The sequence below is a fragment of the Choloepus didactylus genome, chromosome 18 (genome assembly GCF_015220235.1).
Source record: "Choloepus didactylus isolate mChoDid1 chromosome 18, mChoDid1.pri, whole genome shotgun sequence".
NCBI lineage: Eukaryota > Metazoa > Chordata > Mammalia > Pilosa > Megalonychidae > Choloepus > Choloepus didactylus.
The window spans coordinates 69083394-69103640 of NC_051324.1; the positions used below are offsets into that span (position 1 = coordinate 69083394).

General features: G+C 60.9%; 1 protein-coding gene across 1 annotated transcript; it reads right to left on the reverse strand.

Moving 5' to 3' along the window:
• Positions 1–604: 604 nt before the first annotated feature.
• GRIN2C (glutamate ionotropic receptor NMDA type subunit 2C) lies at positions 605–19315 on the reverse strand. The gene is made up of 13 exons (XM_037808967.1): positions 19248–19315; positions 12379–12792; positions 9784–10382; positions 9343–9457; positions 8231–8442; positions 7871–8036; positions 7394–7547; positions 5192–5317; positions 4721–4950; positions 4188–4348; positions 3535–3722; positions 2384–2616; positions 605–2039 (listed from the first exon to the last, which is right to left on the reverse strand). The coding sequence occupies exons 2-13, from the start codon at positions 12775–12777 to the stop codon at positions 951–953; spliced, it is 3672 nt and encodes a 1223-aa protein (XP_037664895.1). The 5' UTR covers positions 12778–12792; positions 19248–19315; the 3' UTR covers positions 605–950.
• Positions 19316–20247: the final 932 nt, after the last annotated feature.

Consider the following 20247-nt stretch of genomic DNA (forward strand, 5'->3'; position numbering starts at 1 on the left):
CCCAGAGTGAGGATGAAGACTGAGACAGCAGGGGGATTCTGTGACCTGGGGCTCACTCCCAACTGAGGGTCCCAGCTCCAGGGAGGCTGAGCCCTGCCTGACCCCAGAAGCCCCTGGGCCAGGCTTCCAGCACCCAGTAGACAGTTCAGAGCCTGGCATATCAGCCAGAGAGAATGTGCACAGGTTCCCAACCACGACAGCCCTCCCTCTGCCTTTTCTACCAAGACACTGTCAAGGCCTCCGAGGTGGCCCCTGGGCAGGGCAGGACACCCACAGAGCCTGGCAAGAGCCTCTCTTTTCTAGGAGAAAGGCTGGGTGCCATCCATCACCAGTGGAGCTCCCACATGGAGCACATTTGTCACGGCTAGCACCAGAGAGGGTGGACTGGGGCTGAATCCCAAGCAGCTCCTACTGCCCAGAGCCATCTCAGCCCCACCTGCTCCCCACACCCCTCCCAGGGACTCTCGAGGCTAAGTCTCCCTCAGAGGGAGCTGACATCCCAGCTGGGACACACCCTGGGTGCACCCATTGCCTAGTCTGGGGTGTAGAGAATGAGGCAGGCAGGACCAGTGGGTTGTAAAAGGTGTTTAATGCCCCAGGGCTGTGATGGGAAGAAACTCCAGGCAGGTGGGAAAGGAGCAGGAGAGTACGGCCCCGGCGTCCCTGGGTTCCAGCCTGCATCGCCCACCACCAAGCCCCCCACAGCCCCGGCCAGGGAGACTCTGGTGAGTCAGACACCACTCAGTAGAAGGGTGGGAAGCGCTTGTGTGATAAGGGACAGCAACAGCCCAGCCCACGCCAGCACATGAGGCTGCTGAGGTCACGGAGCTGACCATGGGAGACGCTGTCTGTCACTGCGGTCCCCCGGCCAGGATTCCTGCAGAAATCCCCCTGCCCCCAACCCCTGGCAGTGTCTGGAACCCGAGTAGCTGACACCCACACAGTCCAGTTCACACTTCTGACTCCAAGCTGGAGATCCGCCTCCAGGTGCCAGGTCGCCGGAAGCCGTGCATTCCACATGCCGCCAGGCCGACCTCTTCCAGGCCCCCACTGTCCCTGTAGCCTGTGCTCAGCCCCAGGGTCCTGCCCCTGTGGCCCTGAGGCCCGCAGGCCCCAGTGAACCAGGTGCCGTGGCTGACACAGGGTGGGAGATGAGGGCAGGCAGCCCTCCAGCACAGCGGCAGGTGGGCCCGGGCGTGGAGGCAGGCGTGCTGTCTGTGCATCCAGGCGGGGGCCCCTGCCGCGCCCTCCAGGCAGGCCTCCGGGTAGCACGGCAGCCGCGTGGAACGCGCGTGCGCCAAGCGCCTCCAGGCCAGGCGGGCGTCGCGGCAGGCGCAGGCGCAGACGCAGGCCGGGCGGGCGCACGCGGCGGGCAGCGAGCTGGGCAGGGAAGCGTGGCGCGGGCCCCGGGCCCAGGCCGCACGCAGCAGAGCCTCCCGCCGGGCCAGCGGCTCGGGCCCGAGCAGCGGCAGGTCCTCCGGCTCCGGGGGCTCGGGGAAGAGCGGGAAGAAGGGGCGCCCCGGCCGGTCGGGTCGAGGGAAGGAGCTGTGGGGGCAGCGCGCGGGCGACAGGGGGCGAGCTGGGAGCGCGCGCCACTTGGAGGCCGCGAGGTGCCTCCCGCCGCGCGCCGCCCGCGCCGGCCACCGGGCCCCCCAGGCCAGCCTGCGGGCGTCCCGCGGGACGTCGGGTGGGGTCGGCTCAGGCGTCGGGGGGTGGCCCCGGGGGGGCGGGGCCCTGCGCAAAAGAGGGGCGCGGCCCCTGCCCGGCGGCTCCCAAGCCTGGGGGCTCGGCTCGGGGCGCGCGCCAGGGGTGGTCGGACGCGGGCAGGCCGGCAGCGCGCGGCGGCCGCCCCCCCAGTTCTCGATGGTGCGCGCGGCGCGGTCCAGGGAGCTGCTGACGCCGGCCGTGGTCACCAGGTCGCGCGCCGCCTGCAGCATCTTGAGCACGCTGGCCTGGGCCGAGCTGGCCGGGAGGTCCGGGCTGGGCGGCGGCGCGGGGCTAGTCGGGCCCTGCACCCCGCTGAAGCAGCTGTAGACGCCCTGCGCCAAAGGGACGCGGCCGTGAGCCGCCCAGTGCCCTCGGGGACCCGCCCACCTCCCCAGGTCCCAGCAGCAGTCTACTCTCGGACCTAACATCCATACTGGGACATGGTGCAGGCTCCAGAGTCAGTGCCCCACCCCAGTAGTAGAAAGCAGAGTGAGGACCCAAACCCCACTCTCCCCGGCCCCAAATGCCTGGACAGGGGCGCTGCTGCTTCCCTGCCGGGTAATGCCCGGGAGACCCTCGGGACCGGGTTTTCCCTCTGTGAGTGAGGACCCTGCCATTGGCTTTGTCTGGGCTGCTGTCCCTAAAGCTGGGGCCTGGGGGGCGGGCTGGCACCCACCCTGCTGAAGGCCAGCAGGAAGTCCAGCCGGGCCACGGGGGGCACAGAGTGGCGCAGCTTCCAGTAGACCAGGTGCTCCCAGGCGAAGACCATCAGGGCCAGCCCCATGGCCACCAGCAGCATGTAGAAGACACCCGCCATGTTGTCGATGTCCAGCTTGCTGCTCATGACCTCGTTCTTCTCGTTCTGGCAGATCCCGGAGAGCCACACGGTCTCCAGCTTCTGTGTCTCCCCTGGGAGGGCACACCTGGCTCAGAAACCCCCTACGAAGGGCCCCAGTACTCAGCCCAGTCTGAAGCAATGATGGGTCTGGGGTCAGGGTGCCACACACCCTGTTGTCCCTCCAGTGGGACCACAGGGGGATCCAGCCCAGCAGGAGGATGGGGGGTCACTGAGCAGAATGGCGAGCAGCAGGGGTGGGCAATGGCAGCCTGTGGGTCACCACATGCCCAACTCCCAGGTGCCCACTAATGCTTTGTTGACAGGGTGAGTGGCCACCGCACTCACTCACTCATCTGGGCAGGCAGAGGCAGAAGGCCCAGGTGCCGGGGAGTCGGCCGGCACTGTCATCATTTTATGCTGCTGATGGGGAAGGCAAACAGCTTTTTCTCTAATAGGGACAGAACACCTCTCAACCCAAAGCTGCCTCTGGGGTTTGGGGCAGGCTGGGCTGGACCACTGACTCACGTGACCCCCCCTGGTGCCAAGGCAAGCCTGGATCCCTGCTCCAGGACCAGACAGGGCCTCAGGGCCACCCCAGGGAATCTCACGGTGTAAATGGTGAGAGAAGAGACCATGCTGGGCAAAAGAAGAGCTCATCTGGGAAAGACCAGGGAGGGGTCTTGGGGGAAGGGAAAGGGGCTCAGCCACCCCAACACCCAACGTGTGGCCTGAGCTCCTGCCCGCCTTCCTGCCCCTGTGGCACCCCCCACCCTAGTTCCTGTCCCCTTCCTATAAACCCATCCTTCCCCCACTTCTCCATCCCACCCTCACTGCCTGAACCTCTCACCCCTAGAGACCTCCTTGCCCAAAGGCCCTGGGGACATAGTGAAAGGTGGTGATCCTGGCCAGCCAGCAGACAGCCATTCCAACCTCGGGCTCCGTGGCCCACCCTGGGCCCACCCCAACTCCCCAGCACTGGCAGCACCCACCGTCCCCCAGGAACTGCAGCAGTGCCAGGTCGATGGCCCGCTTCCAGTGGGAGTCCTTCTGCATGGCGATGCCGTAGCCAGTCGTGGCGAAGACCTTGCCGGACCCGATGGTGACCAGCTTGCAGCCCTCGTCCTTGCCCGCCATGTAGTTGAGGACAGCGGCGTCGTAGATGAAGGCGTCCAGCTTCCTGGGGACAGGCTGACCTCTCAGGGCCAGGGACCATGTGGAGGGGTGGGGGGGGCACTGGGGCCCGAGGGGCACCAGGAGGGACAGATGGGGACAGCTCCTCTGGTTCCCTTGGGTCCTGGATGTAGAGGGGACCCCACCACCCTCTCCTCAGAGAGGCCAGAGAACACACTCTCTGCCTAGCCCCTCCATGTCCCTAAGGGCCAGAGACGGTCACAGCCACCATCAGGCTGCACCTCTGGGCCACGAGATGGGCGTCCACTTTTGCCTCGAGCTCTGCTCCGCCCGAAGACCCACCCTTGTCCAAATCCTCTCCTGGCCCTGCCCCAGGGGTCCTGCAGCCCCTCAGAGCAGAACTGCTCCACTGTCCCCGCTTTCGGTCTTTCAGGAAGGACAGGCTGAGGCTAGTCACAGGGGGCACGTGGGCAGAGAGGGGCAATTGGCAGGCCCGGGGCTGGGGACCCACCCCATCTTAAGGCTGGTGAGCGCGTCCTCCACCGAGCGCTGGTTGAACTTGACCATGTGGGTGTGCATGTCGCGGTAGTTGCTGCGGATGTTCCTCTCCGTGCTGCCATTGGGCACCGTGCCGAAGCGGAAGGGGGGGTACTGGCCTTGCGGCCGCTGAAACTACAAGCAAAGACCCCCCAGCTGTTCAAAATCCTTCTCAAACTTTCCAAGCACCAGAGCCCGCCCCCTAGTCTGGATGTGCTTACTGTCCAAGCAAGATAGTCTCAGAGACTGTCCAGGCCACTCGCAAGCTTTAAAGATTGGGAAACTGAGGCCTGCGACAGGGAGAGGTGCCCCCAAGGTCCCTGGGTCAGTGGAGTGGAGCCATCTCTCTCTCCATGCCCCAGCCCCGTCCTCACCTGGCTCCCGGCTTCTTCCTGCTCCAGCCTCCAGTTCAAATACCCCTGACTCAGACTGTGCTGTGCCCACCCACCCAGGGCCCGCCCCTGCCCTTGGCATCCCCCTGCCCTCCATCGGCCAGGGCTGCAGCACCTTCTTGTCGCTGAGGCCAGATACGGTGTCAATATACTGCTCCTGGATCATGAAGGCGGCCAGGTTGGCGGTGTAGCTGGCAAGGAAGATGACGGCAAAGAAGGCCCAGACCAGCACCATGATCTTGCTGGTGGTGCCGCGGGGGTTCTCGATGGGCACCGAGTTGTTGAAGACCAGCGCCCACAGCAGCCACACGGACTTGCCGATGGTGAAGGACGGGCCCCCACACTCTGGGGGTGAGCGGGTGGTCACTGGGGCGCCCTCTGCCCGGCCCAGAAGGGCTCAGGCCCCAGCCCCCACCTCCTCGGCTACGTCAGCCCTGCCCTGGTGGGTCCCCATCCCAGGCCATCCGCTCCCCTTGTTTCTCTCTCTCATGGATCAGGTATTTGCTAAAGGACCCCCTGACCCCAAAGCCTCCCCTCTGGGGCACTCTGGCTGGCTCCCCCATCCCAGGCCCAGGCAGGAGCTTACTTTTGCCGCTGGTGAGGTTCTGGTTGTAGCTGACGGGGCTGAAGTACTCGAACATGAAGACAGTGATGGCCACCACGGTGAGACACATGACGAACATCATCACCCACACTGCGGGGCTGTAGGGCTCTGGGGACGGAGGAGGCGGCTCACATGACCCAGAAGCACTGGGGCGCAGACTGGTCACCCACACGGACTGAGCCGAGGGGTCTCTCGCTCTCAGAGCAGGAGAGCCCCCCGCTCCCTCTGTCGTCAGACAGGCACACATCACCCCACCCTAAGAAACTCCGCCTTGACTTCTCCATCTCCCCTGCTCTCATGTCCCCCCACACCCCCATCCACAGAGCCCCGTCACGGAGCCCTCGGGCTTTCTCGGCGCTCACTCCCTGTCCCTCCCTCACCGCCGGCGCCCGCACCCACACTCCTGCCCTGGAACTCCCCTGCTTGGACAGGGTGGGCGATCAGAATCTCTTTCTCCTCGTCCTACTGATATGGAAACTGAGGCTCAGGGAGCTGGAAACTGACTCAGGGGCTTTCTGATGAGATCAATTCAGTCTCCTCGACAGGAAACCATGAATGCCAAGAGCATGTGCTCCTGTGATGCAGTGACAAGCCTCAGAGAGGTTCAGCTACTTGCCCAAGGCCACACAGAAGGAAGGGGCAGAGCAGGGACCCCACTCCAGGGTAGCACAGCCCTCACCCCCCCACCTCACCCTGCTCATCCCTGAGCAGCCCCACCCACCTCGTCCTCCTAGCTCTCTGTACCCCACCCCATGCTGGCAAGTCCAACCTGACTCCAGACTGGGCACTGTAGGAAGGCAAGGACAGTGGTGGCTGGGTCCCCAGCACCTGCCAAGGGGCCTGGCACAGGAATCTGCTCAACAAATGTTGAATTCCTGAACCAAATAAGAAATGGAAGCACCTCCTTCCCATGCTCCGGTTTCTCCTCCAAACCCCCTCCCTGTTCTGCAGGCCCCACACACCCTCCATCTCCAACAGGGCCCTCTGAGGCCCCCCTGCCTTCCTGATTTTCTTATCCCACAGTGATCCCACTTCCCCCATCCACCCCCTCCCTGTAAACACTGAGGTCCCCCCACAGGAGTCTTGAACAAAGCAAGACCTGGCAGAACCATCTTTCTTCAAGCTCCAGAAACTAGTTAAAGGAGTGCAGTGACAGGGCAAGCACTGAACCGAGAAAAAGGCCACTTAAACCCGGCAGAGTCTCATGGCACCCGGGCTGGCCCCTCCCCCACCCCTCGCTGGCTCAGTGCGGAGGGGGCTTGCGCTCCCAGTGGGGACCCCTGGTCCCGGTTCTGGAGGGAGCAGAGTCAAGCCTGAGCACACATGACCACAAGGGAGCAGGTAAGCTTGGCCCAATCTGAGGGACTGGTCGTCCCAGAGCTTGCCCTGCACATGGAAGGCAGCTCCCAGGGCTCTCCTACAGAACGCTGGGGGAGGGCTGTCGGCCAGTGGCTGCCTGGGGCAAGGGATGGCTGCCTGCAGGACGGACAGTGCAGTGCCAGGGCCATGCAGAAACTGTTTCCTAAGGAAGAAGGGAATTCCCAGGGCCACAAGCACATGCCCAAGACAGACGCATATGCAGAAAGAACCAGGGAGGCCCCTACGCTTTGGCCTGGAGCTATTCTCTAAACTCATCATAGGGAAAACCCTGAAGGTGAGCACTCTCACAGGTCAATCTGCAAGGACTGAGAAAGGTGTTTTCTTTCTTTTTTGTTGTTGTTGTTGTCGTCGTTGTTGTTGTTAGCTCCTAGCATTCAAGAAAAGCTCTGTCATATCACTAGCTGGATACAAGCTTAAAGAACAGAAGTCTCAGAGTCTAAATTCCATCATCAATGACATTAAAATATCAAATGTTCCCCATGTCCCATAACATTCTTTGAAATTTGCTCCATAACTACTTGCTAAATCATACTTTGAAAGTTATCACCTTTCTGTATCTATATGTCATACTTCACAATAAGGGAATAACTGAAAATGTGGACCTCGAACTGATAACATTCTTTGAAATTTGCTACTTGTTAAATCATACTTTGAAAGCTATCACTTTTCTGTATATGTGTTTTATTTCACAATTTTTAAAATGTAAAAACAAACTGTTCCCCATCTCCATCCACACTCACACATCCACCCCTCTGCCAGGACCCCGCTACCCCAAGGAGCTCCCCTGCCCGCCCCGAGCCTCACCGAGGAAGGCCGAGGGGGAGACAGTGCCGTTGCTGCGTGCCACCATCACGCTGATGCCCGTCTCCACGAAGGGCACAGAGAAGTCCACGATCTCAGAGCGCTCCTCGTTGATGGTGAGGGAGCCAATGGCCATGTCTGCCCGCTTGTAGTACACCTGGGCCAAGGGGGCCACGTGGGATGGGGGAGGAGTCCCCAGGTGCTGGAGCCCTCTCCCCAGTCCCCTCCAGGCATCCTTCCGGCACCCACAGGCTGGAGTCCTCAGAGCCCGACATTCAACACTGACCACCCTGGGAGACATCCGGGGTGCAGCCCAGTCCCCCCTAACCCCCACCAGCCAGGACACCCTTAGGAGCTGGCCTAGGTCCTACCCCGACTGATCCTGAGCCCAGAAGGAAACACTGGGTGATGATGTGCAGTGTCTCAGTGGGGCAGCAGACCGGGTGGGCCTCAGGGGTGGGGCCTCGGGAATGGGCCTACCTCCCCGATCATGCCGTTCCACACACCGTGCACCCTCTTGCCATGCTTGCCATTGGTCACCAGGTACAGGTCGTAGGAGAACTTGACCACCTTAGCCAGCTTCTTGAGGATGTCGATGCAGAAGCCCTTACAGCAAAGCTTGGTGTAGGGGGCGGCATCTCTGCTGCTGGCACAACCACCGAGAGAGCAGCAGCGCAAGCATCAGGTCACGCCGCACCCCACCCAGCCCCGGAAGCTGCCCCCAGCCTGGCTGGTGCCCCCAGCCCCCCGCCAATACCCACGGGTAAGACACATACGACACCCGACAATCCCACGGCAGCACCCGGCTTGCAACAGGCCTTGCTGTGGGTTCCCACAGACCTGAAGGTGTGGTTGCTATGTCTGCGGCAGGGCACGGTGTTGGGCACGCAGCCGCCCATGCCAGGGTCGGGGCTCTCCACGATTACGAAGGGCCGCTCTTCCAGCGTGGCCACCGTCAGGTGCCGGCTGTCCACCACGGGCTGCAGGGAGGCGCTGTAGCGCGGCCACACCGGGTACTTCATGTGGAGGACGCCGCGCTCCCAGCGCCCCACCTGCAGGGGAGACCGGCCTCAGCCTGGGCCCCCCAGCCCTGCCCCCACCCTCTGGGAGGGGCCTGCCAGGGCCAAGAGTCCCTCTTCCCCACTGACGGACACTTGGAGCAGGACAGGTAAGTAGGGCTGGGGCAGGGGGACATGTAGAGAACAGGAGGGGCAGGGGCAAAGGGCTGGGCAGGGGTCAGAAGGACAGGCTCCCTGCAGCCCTCTCCCAGCCTCTCAATCCAGACTCCACATTGCTGCCCACCCAGGGCAGCTTCCTAAAGCCCAGACCTGAGCCTGTCATCCCCCTGACCTTCAGCTCAAAGTCCTCACTCAATGCCTTTCACATACATGCTTGGGTTCAACTTACCCCCAAATCCATGCTTCTTCTCAGTCTCCGTACCCCCAAACACAGCCCCTAAAAATGCCCCAAACTCTCATACCCCTCTGTCTCTACCTTCCTGGCAGGCTCCTACACAACCCTTCACAGCACAGCTCCACTGTCCCCTCTTTGTGAGGCCTTTCCCAGTTTCCTCCTTTGGAGGCAGAGCTCATTCCTGTGCCCCCTGTCTTCTCCCATAGTGCTTTGCATACATCTCTAGTCAAGCACTGATCTAGCCATAACCTGTCTGTTTAATGCCTGTCAGTTTAATGCCCATCTGCCAGTGCAGACGCAGGGTGGTGCTCCAGGGCAAGGCTGTGATAAGTCCTGTAGGCAGGGACGCTCAGAGCAGGGGCGTCTCACCCACCCTAGGTGGAGCGGAGGAGGCTTCCCAGAGGAAGGGATTTTCTGCCGAGATCTGGAGGACGAAGATAGATGAGGACAAAGGTGCTCTCTGCTCTGCTGTGGGCAAGGGAGGAGCTGGGGAGAAAATGGGAGGAACCCAAGGGCCCCTGGGCTCACCCCCTTCTCACCATCTCCCAGAGGCGATGCCGGTTGAGGGCGATCACAACCATGGAGGGCTGGACCAGGTACCCCCCGGGGCTGAAGGAGAAGTCTCGGCCCTCCCAGGTGACGTTCATCAGGTGCCTGCCAGTGGGGAGAGAGGCAGGTGTCCACCCTGCCCGCAGTCCTGCCCAGGACCGTGATGCCTCCGTCTGCTCACCACCCCCACCACACCAGGATCTGCTGGCCACTTCCTGTTCTAAGGGCTTTCCCTGGAGTGACCCCGTCGGTCCCCACTGCTCCCCAACCCCTCTCCTGCGGTTTTGGTTGTTTCTGTTATTTTAGTCTGGAAACTCAGACCCAGAGAGGTGAGGCAAAGTGGTCCCAGCCAGGGGAAGCTGTGGGCAGCGCGCCCAAGCTCTCTGCCACCGAGGTCCCCCGAAGCGCCCTGGGCCCAGGCTGGGGCGCACCTGTAGAAGGCCTCCCGCGCTGGGCCCACGGGCCCGGGGTGGCCGCGGCAGTCCCCGGCCGGGGCGGGCAGGGCGCCGTGCTGGCGCCGGTAGCCGTGGGCGCCCAGGGCCAGGATGGCCACGCCGTCGCGGATCTTCTGGCGCAGGCTGAGGCGCCAGCTCTCGGTGACCACGCTGATGAGGCCCACGGGGAAGGAGGCGGGCGGCGCGTCGGTGCTGCCCAGCGCCAGGCTGGGCACCAGCCACACGTGCCCGGGCCCCACCAGGCCGGCCCGCGCCGCCTCGGCGAACAGCACCTCGGCCTCCTCGCGCGAGCAGTAGGCCAGGAGCACGGGCGCGTCGAGCTGGCGCAGCAGGCGCTGGGTGTGCGCGCGCGCCCCGCCCGGGCCCAGCTCCAGCGTGAGCACGTCCAGCAGCCGCCAGCCCACGTAGCTGGCGTCGGCGACGGCGCGCACGCCCTCGAGGAAGAGCGCGTGGCCCGGGTGCAGGCTGGTGACGACGGCGAACGCGCTCCAGTCGTACTCCTCCAGCACCTTGAACAGCACCTGCAGCTGCTGCTCCAGGGACACGCCCAGCTGCAGGAAGGCGGAGCCCGGCTCCTGGGGGCGGGGGGCGGGGCCTGAGCCGGGGCGGGGCCACACGGGCCCCACCTTGCGCCCCTCCCCAGCCTCTGCTCCCCCCTGCCGGGACCCGGGAGTCTGTGCCCACCGCTGACTCCTCTCCGCCCCCGACGTAGCCCCTAACCCGCGGCCCGTCAGCGCCCCCTGGGGAGCTTCATAAACTTACTCCCGCGCCCGCCCAGACCAGCGCTGGTCCGCCGGCCTCAGCAGCCTCGGGGAGCCTGCCAGAAATGCACATTCCCGGGCCGCACCCTAGAACTACTGGATCCGACTCCCTAGGGGTGGGACCCAGCGACCTGCGTTTTGGGTGAGTCTTGGGCCGGCTGGTTTTGAGGTGCACTGCCCCACACCGAATGACTTTGAATCGCAGAGGCGGGACACGGGGTGTCCTTTAAAAAAAACCCGGTGAGGACTGAGAACCGCCGTTCTGACAGCTAATGTCGGGGCCGAAAGAGGCCTGCGGAGCCCTGGCGGTGAGCAAGTCCCTCCGCCCCGGCAGCCGCTGAAGCCCAGGCCCAGCCGGCTCGCCCCCGCCAGCGCAGCCGCCTCCCAACTGCTCGTCGCCCGCGTCCGCTCCAGCCCCTCCAGGATTTCCACACACTGAAACTGTCTGAATCTTTTTAAAAAGCGAATCAGGGAAAACTCTACATGAGAATCCAGATTCTTCAACAAACAATTGCAAGGAGGAGAGAGAGAGAGAGGAAACTAGAGATGAAGAGACAGAAGCCAGTCAACCAATCGCAATATATGGATCTAATTTGGATCCTGATTGAAGCAAACCAACTTAAAAAATAAGCATAAGACATTTAGGAGACACTGGGAGAAAATCTGAAGACTGACTAGATAGTCAATGATGGTAAGGGATTTTTATTATTTTTTAGATGTGATAATGTATGGTACTGTTTTTTAAGCCCTTATTTGCTAGAGAGCCATATTGAAATACTTACAGATGAAGTAACATGATGCCTGGGCTTTGCTTCAAAATAATACAGAAGAGGGGGAAATGTGCTCTTCTGTATGTTTTAAATTCTCCACAATAAAATGTAATAATAAAGTACAGCAAGTCAGGTTAGTTGGTTTGTCCCCAAAACACCTTCCTTGGCTTCTGACTTACTTAGGGTAAAACCCAAATATCTTCCCATGTGGTAGGGGCCCCACTTCCCCCTCCAGCCGTACTACTCTCTCCATTCCTCAAAAGTTCTGAGCTCCTGCCCCCTGGAGAGCCTTCGCCAATCTGCTCCCTCTGCCCAGAATGCTCTCCCTGCCCCGCCATCCTTCTCCCCCTCATCTGCCAGGCCTCAGCTTAGACATCATTTTTTGAGAGACCCTCTCTGACTCTTATCCAAATGGGGGCCCCTGTGGGATTCCCTCATGCCATCCTATCATTTTCCTTCCAGACGCTTCTCCCAGTTTGCAACTGCAGATGAGTGTGTGTTTAGAACTTTCTCCCCAGGGGACTGCAAGCACTGAGGGGCAGGGCATTTCTGCCCGGAGAGTGAGTGAGGCCCTATGCCTCGGACAGTGGCCCACGACAGAGCGCTCACTCTCTCCTCCAGGTTAACAGGAGCTGCCCAGAGGGCACAGCCTCAGATGCCAGCCCCAGCCAAGGAGCCCGGAGAAGCAGGGGATGATGGGCCCAGGGTGGCATGCCCACCACAGCCAGAGGTGGGCCTGCCACCTCCCCACCCCTCATCCAGACACTATGTATCTGTGAAAGCAGTCCAAGAAGTTTATCTTCTAGAACATGGGAACATCATTCCCAAGCCTTCTCTCTCCTCATCCATGCCATGCCCTCAGCTTCTATCTCCTTGCCAGACCCACCCAACCCCAGCTTCCCAGGCTCTAACTCTCTCCCTGCCCCGGAGCATGTGCCAAGACCCCAGATGCCAGGCCCAGCCTCATCCCTGCCCTCCCCTCCCACAGCCCCAGTCTGGCTCCAGGCCCAAGGGATGAGGGGATATGAGTGGGCGGGCACCTTCGGGGTGAGGACCACAGCGGAGCCCCCACTGATGCTGAGGATGGGCACGTGGGTCTGGGAGGAGATGAAGTCGAGGATCTGGGCCACGGCCTCCGTGCCCACGTTGTCCTCGAAGACGATGCCATGGACACGGGCAGCACCCAGGAGTCCACAGATCTGGGTGAGGAGGCTGCTGGGGTTGGTGTTGTTGACCCCCATGGTGAGGGGCTGGATCTCCAGGGGCAGGTCCAGGAAGCTCTGGGGAGTCAGGCGGGCACGGACCTGGGCCTGTGGCGGCCCCAAGCTGCCAAACACCGCAGCCACTGTCATGGCCTGCTCGCCTGGCCCCGAGCCCGGCCCTGCCCAGGCACCCAGGAGTGAGGTGAGCAGCAGGGCTGGCCCCAGGGCCCCACCCATGTCCACCGGAGGGTCCTGTAGAGAGACCAAGACAGGTACAGGAGGGAGACAGAGGCACGGAGAGAGGCAGAGGGACAGACAGACAGGAGATGAAGGCCAGGGTCAGAGACACACATCCAAAGGATGAAAGAAGGAGAAGAGGAGAAAACCTCCCTCCAAGAAGAGAGGCAGAGATCAAGGGAGACAGACAGACATGGAGAGACAAAGAGAAAGAGAGAGGTTAGCTGAGCCTTCCAAGGGTATCTCAGAGAGGCAGGGGCTGGGGAGGAAACTGAGCCACAGTGGGGCCACACTCCCCTCCATTCTACCAAAGGCAGCTCTCTCGGCTAGAAGGACAAGACCTCCCAAAACACATCGATCTAGGTTCTGCCCTAGGAAGACGCCCCGGCAACACTCCTCTGGAGTTTATGTGCATGGATTTGAGTTGGGCAGACCTGAGTTTGAGTCCCAATTCTGCCACTTAGTAGCTGTGTGATCTTGGACAAGTGGCTTAGCCTCTCTGAACTCAGAATCAAATCTGCAGAAGAAGTGGTTTGCTATTAGCACCTCCAACCTCCTTTTTCTAAACTTATTTTTCCTTCCACCAATATCCTGCCCTCAGTATTCCCTCCAAGCTCCCAGTATCCCCCAGAAATACCTTCTGTTAGTTAAAGATCAAGAGCTCATTCATGTAGAGGTAAAAGGAACTGATAATAGCTTAAAGTGTTATCATTCCCAGGGGAGCTATATTTTTAATAGTAGTCTAAGTCTTAAATTCAAGTACCTGGTGGTTTCCTTGCCTGAGACAATCAGCCAGTGTATCAGGCAGCTCTCGTCGCCCCCCACCCCCCCACCTCTCTGCCTCAGTGTAAACTGTCCCGAATCTTCCATCCACCCCTCCCCAGGGCACACGCCATGTGTGCTTGCCATGGAGCCAGCCCTGAGGGCCCTCCTCCATGAGCCCTGCCTGGCACACAGCCCCCTCCTCCTGGGCCTGGCAGCCCTTTTTCCCAATAGCAGCAGCAATTGCACAGCAGGGATGTGACACCACTAGCCGTCCAGGGCTTGGGGCCACCTGAAACCCCGAGGCATCTCGTCCACGAGCTGCTGCCCCAGGCCACCAACACGGGCGAGTGGGCTCTTTTTTTTTTTTTTTTTTTTTTTATTAAATTCAGTTTTATTGAAATACATTCACACACCATACAATCATCCACGGTACACAACCCACTGTCCACAGTATGATAACATAGTTATGCATTCATCACCACAATCTATCTCTTAACATTTTCCTTACATCGAAAGAACCAGAGCAAGAATAAAAAATAAAAGTGAAAAAAGAACACCCAAATCATCCCCCCATCCCACCCCATTTGTCCTTTAGTTTTTATCCCCATTTTTCTACTCATCCATACACTAGATAAAGGGGGTGTGATCCACAAGGTCTTCACAATCACATTGTCACCCCTTGTAATCTACATTATTATAGAATTGTCTTCACGAGTCCAGACTGCTGGGTTGGAGTTTGGTAGTTTCAGGTATTTACTTCTAGCTATTCCAATGCATTAAAACCTAAGATGTGTTATCTATATAGTGCATAAGAATGTCCACCAGAGTGACCTCTCGACTCCATCTGGAATCTCTCAGCCACTGAAACTATTTCATCTCATTTTGCATCCCCCTTTTGGTCAAGAAGATACTCTCAGTCCCACGATGCCGGATCCACATTCATCCCTGGGAGTCATATTCTCCATTGCCAGGGAGATTTACAACCCTGGGAGTCGGGTCGTGTGGGCTCTTTTGAACCTAAGCCAAGGGCCTGACACATATCCCTGCTAGACGTCACTGGAATTGGGACCAAGACCCGAGCCAGTGAGGGTAATCTGAATCCTGAGAGGCACCTGCTGATGTAGCCCTGCCTCCCAGGGGGCCATCGGCCACAGCTCTGACACCTCCTCCGTCCTTCTCGCATCCCAGTAAAACTTCCGATCGGAGCCAAAGGGTGAACAGAGTGGCCTCCGCTCAGCCCTCCCCAGGGGATTTGCCCACCTTCGCTGCAGAAACACAGACAAAAACCAAGCTGTTTTCAACACTCTCACTTCTCACTTTCCCAAACCCCTGCCCTAAAAAGCACATGGCTGGGGCCTGAGAAGATGGCTGGGCAGGCTCTAGCTTCCTGCCGGACCTTCCTTTTTGCCTGCTGCCAAATTGCCCTCTTCCTTTTGTTCAATTCTAATTTCTTGCAGACCCATATGCAGTGGGATTTTCTTGAGTCTTCAGTTCTCCCTAAGGAAGCCAGAGAGCAGGGAAGCACGAGGCCATCAGGGAACATTCAAGAAACCTCCTCTTCTCCCTAGGGATGCAGAAAGGCTCTCTCCAGGGGAGACCCATAGACGCTCTCTTTAGTTCAGAAATTTAACTTTACACGTGTGTACTGAGCATCTTCTGTGTACCAGGCACTGGGTGGTGGAATGTCGATGTGGCTGATACATGGTCCCTGCCCCCCAAAAAACTCAGAATCAAATCTGTAGAAGAAGCAGTTTACTATTAGCACCTCCAACCTCTTTTTTCTAAACTATTTTTCCTTCCACCAATATCCTGCCCTCAGTATTCTCTCCAAGCTCCCAGTCTTCCCCAGAAATACCTTCTTTTAGTTAAGGATCAAGTGCTCATTCACGTAGAGGTAAAAGGAACTAATAGCTTAAAGTGTCATCAGTCCCAGGGAGCTATATTTTTAATAAAGTCTAAGCCTTAAACTTAAGTGCTTGGTGGTAGAATTTCAGGCATTAGATAATTGAGAAGATAGGAATTTTGGCAAGGGGTGGGGAGGTAAAACTGTGCTTATTTTGATACCCTTGAAATCTCACCCACATTATGGTCTCCTAGTACACCAGCATAGCCGGAATCCACATTTAGTCTGGGATGGGATCCTAAGCCATGCCTTCCCACACCACACAACTGCAAAGGGCACACTTACACTTGCTACACCCTCGTGAGGCCCCTCCGTGCTCACCTCTACCCACACTTGCAATCGGGAGTTTCAGACACTGCAGACGCCTTGCCTCCCAGGTTCCCACACATATGTTCTCTGCCCTTTGGGAAGCACCAAGCTTCCCCCCAACTCTGCCTTCAGCTCGGAGCTCTACCTGTGCACCATCCAGTACAGTAGGCCCTGGCCACTTGAAATGTGGCTGGTTGAAAATGAAGTGTGCTGGAAGTGTAACTCACACACTGGATTTTGAAGACTTAGTATGAAAAAGAAGAATGTAAAATATCTCATTCATACTTTTATAATGATTACATGTTGAAATAATATTTGGGATATACTGAGTTAAATATACCATATTAAAGTTAATTTTACCTGTTTCATTTTCCTTTTTGAAATATGGCTACTAGAACATTCTGTGGCTCTCATCACATTTCTAGTGGACAGTACAGCTCCAGATGGAGGACACAGGCCTCTCCCCAACCCCAAAGGGACCCTGCCTCTAGGGACCCTCTAGAAGGGGAAGGTGTCCTCCTGGGTAGGGGGTGTGGAAGAAGAGAAGTTGGGGCAGGTTGTGTCTCCCACCACGGGATCTAATTTGGGGGTGGGACCACAGAATGCCTCTGGAAGGAGGGACCAGAACGGGGCAATTCACCAAGCTCCAAGTAGCAATGGGCAGATTCCAGGGCCTCATCACCACATCCCGCTCACCCACCCTGCCTGCCCACAGCCCTGAAACTTTCCTCCACCCACCGTCCCCCTCCTCAAACAGCACAGCCGCTCCCTGGTCCTATAGACAGGGCCCACACACCCTGACCCCAACCAGCTGTCCTCCCCTCCATGGATCCCACACCCCAGCCAGTCTGCTGGTCCAAAAACCCCACACTTTCTTCATCTCCCAGCCTTGGCACCGGCTGCTCCCCCAGGCTGAATGTCCTCTTCCTGCTGCCTCCCCCTTGTCTACACATCAAAATTCCACTGTCCTTCAAATCCCGGCCTAAGTCCCTCCCACATAGGGTACCTGGTGGACACATAGGGTGAGAAGACCCAGGTGTGTGTCAGGGTCTGGGCTCCATCTGTCCCTCTGTCCCCTCCCCCGCCCGGGTCCCGGAGCCCCCTCTATGCCTCTTTTGAGGCTCCCTGGGTTCATCCCTCTGTCAATACCTGCTCACCTGCCAAGACCCCTTCCCCACACTGGCCTGTGGGTTCCTTGAGGGCAGACGCCCTGACTTAGAGACCTCTGGACCACCCACTGGGGGTCTCATCCCTTTCAAAGTGGCTGTAAAATTAACCTTCAGTTATCAGGATCCCCAAAAGGTCCCAGAGAGGGTGGGAAGGGGTCAGTCTTCCCTGACACTCAGCCTTATCTAGAATGGCCTCGGCACCCCCACCTGCCTAGGGCTTCTGGCTTCCCCTCCGCTCCCCAAGTCTCAGGCAGGCCTCCGCGCTGGATGTCCACACACACTTTCACACTCATGTCAGGCTATGGTGACTCTCCCCCTTCCCAGGCCAGGAGCTTTGGTCTCAGGAGTCTGCCGCCGCCCACAGGGACCACTGATTCCCGGGCAGGTGGGACCCCGGGCTTCTCTGGACCTACCGCTCTTGGGGTGATCTGCCCCTCCTGGCCATCGGGTTTCCCTCCCTCCCTCTTGCAGAGCTAATCCCCCTACCCAGGCATCGGGGGAGAATACCGCCCCTCGGTCTTGCCCCCACTGGCAGAGGCACTGAGTTCTCCCCCCACTCCCCACTGACTCCGCCCGGGACCCCCGGGACCCCCGGGAGGCGCCCCGCCGCCTCCCCTCATCTCTTACACTTGGGCTGCGAAGTTCGGGGTATTTTTAGGTCAGCGATAAATAATTCATAGGGAACATGGCATCAGGCTGCCCCCGCGGGAGGAGGGGGCGCGAGCGGTGGGAGCCACTGTCACCCGCGGCTCAAGGACACTCACGATGCGGCGGCGGCGACTGCGACTCCTGGAGCGGGGACCCGCGCCACGCCTCCTGGCGGCCAAACCTGGCACCGCGCACCCGCGCCCCGGGCCTCGCTGCCTGCGTCCCCGTCTCCCCCGCCACCCACTCCACTCTCCCAAGCAGGGTCGCGACCCCCAGCCCAGCTGAGAGGCGGGACTGTGGGGAGGGTTCAAGCCCAGCCCGGCCCTGGCGCCCGGAGCGAACCCCGGAGTGAACCCCGGAGTCAGTTTCCTGCCTACCCTCCCCCTCCGCGTTCCTATTCTACAAGTGCTGAGTTTAAAACAGGCTGGAAGCCGACTGGCGCGCCAGGAACCAGTCGAGCGCCGAGCAGGTGCCGGCGGGAAAGGGCCCTCCCTAAATAAGTTCCTTTCCTCAGTTTCCCGGAGGCGGGGTCCGAGCCAGGACCGCGCCACTGTCTGAGGGCTGGGGGAACCAAGCCACAGGCCCCCGGCGAACAGGGCTGGGATCCAGGATGGAGGAATGGGGAGAGCGTCGGGGCACGGCCAGAAAACCCCGCCTCGCTCACCCAGCAGGAGCCCCGAAGGGTCGCGGGACGCACCCTTGGGGATTTTCCAGGGCGCTAGGTGCCTCAGCCTTCGCATCTCCCCGGTCCTGACCGCCTCCAGGCCTGGGCGCTAAACGTGTTCTGCAGCCTGAGGCTCCGGGTTTCCCTTCCCGGCCGTCGGGGATCCTGGTCCAAGCCCCAGGAGAACAGAGCCACCCGCTGGTGCAGCGGCCAGAGCCCAGCGCCCTGGGCACGAGGCTCCCCCAGGGCCTTCCTTTGGCGTCCTCGGATGCCTGGGTCGGCCGGGCGCGGGGTCGGCATTGCGAGAGATCCCACCACCCCATGAAGCACACACTGATTCCCTGAGGGCGGAGGAGGGAGCGTTATATCGGGGCAGAGGAGAAGAGACAGGGGAGCTGGGAGAAGGCCAGGGCAGGCACAGAGGGTGAAGATGCCCGTAGTGGGTGCTCGGTAGCCTTCCGGGAACGAGGGACTCGTTTCCTGGAGCCACTGACACAGTCCCTTTCACCCACTCCGCTCCGTGCCCTCTCCAGCCCTCTGCGCGCTGGCCGAGCCCAGCCGCGGCCCCAGCTGTCGGCCCTGCTCCTGCCCCAGCGGCTTCCAAAAGCAACAGTTGGGGGGGCCGCAGCCCCGACTCCTGTATCCCTGCACTGCCCGCTCCCCCGCTCTCCCGCGGGGCCGCGGCGCCAGAAGAAGGAGCAGGAGGCTCGGCGACCCCGGAGACGGACATCTCGGGCGCCTCGCCCGCGTCCTTCCCTCGCGGCCGCAGCGCGCCTATCTCCTCGGCCTCACTTCCTCGCCTCCTCTCCGCCCGCCAAGGTCCAGTTCCCAAACACGGTCCCCGAGGGTCCCAGACCCGGTCCCCCTTCATTCCCCCCTCCCCAGGGTCCGTGCGCGAGCCGGACTCTCCCCGGTGCCCCGCGTGCGTCGCCTCCGTCCTTGCCTGCGCCGCGCCTGAGCGCAGCCCCAAGTTGGCGGCGAAGTTGGCGCCCCCCGCGCGCCCGCCACTCACCGCAGGGAAGGGGAGCTGCGCCCGCGCCTAGAGCCCCCGCCGGCCGCCTTCGGCGCGCTGCATGTCCCGGCGCTGAGCTCCGGCGCCTCCGGCCGCTGGCTCACTCTGCCCTCCTGGGGGGAGCCGGAGCCCCGGCGCGGCCTGGCAGGCTGGACCGGGCCCGCCCCCACGTCCCGCCAGTGGCCCGCTGGGCGCCCGGCTCCGGCCCCGGGTGGGCGGGCGCACCGCGCCTCCGACTCCCGGCGCTCCGGCGGCCGACTGTACCCCGCGCTCGCCGCCGCCCGCCGCCCCGCCCCGGCCCGCCCCGCCGCCTGCGCCCTCTCGGCCCCTCCCGGCCCCTCCCGGCCCCTCCCGGCTCCACTCTCCAGGACTGCCCACCCCCCACCGCCGCCCGACCCTGAAGGCAGCTGCGCCTCCGAGAAAACCCCAGTCCGCCCGGACCCCTGGGTTCGAGCCCGCGCACACTGGCTGTGTGACCTTGGGCCAGTTAGTTCATTTCCAGGACCTCTGGGAGTATGAAGTGAGGCCTCCCAACGTCTGGGGGGCTGGAATGAAGGACGGTGAACACCTTTTGTAACTGCAGAGCGCCACGGAGGCTAACGGACTATACTTAAAATGGATGTGGCTGGAAACCCACCCGGAGGAGAAGCACTGAGTGGACAGAGGGGAGCATCCGGGCCATCCTCTGGGCCACGGAGGGGGGAATGGGGCAAGCTGCTGTCCTGTCCACTCCCTGCCACTTTTTCTCTACTTGCTGGGGACCAGCAGAGCAGGCAGGTTAGGGGCCCGGCCCGGATGCCTGCAGCGTGGCCTGAAGGGGGTCGGGGGGCAGCAGCAGGGCCAAGCCCAGACAGGGTGGGTGCGTGCCAGGCCTGGCTGCCAAACCCCCTCAGGCCCCCAGGAGGACCCTGAGCACAGAGCAGGCTCCGCAGCGCCACCTGGCGATCAGAGGGGAGCTGCAGCCGGAAGGTGACCCCCAGCCCCCAAAGAAGTCACACAT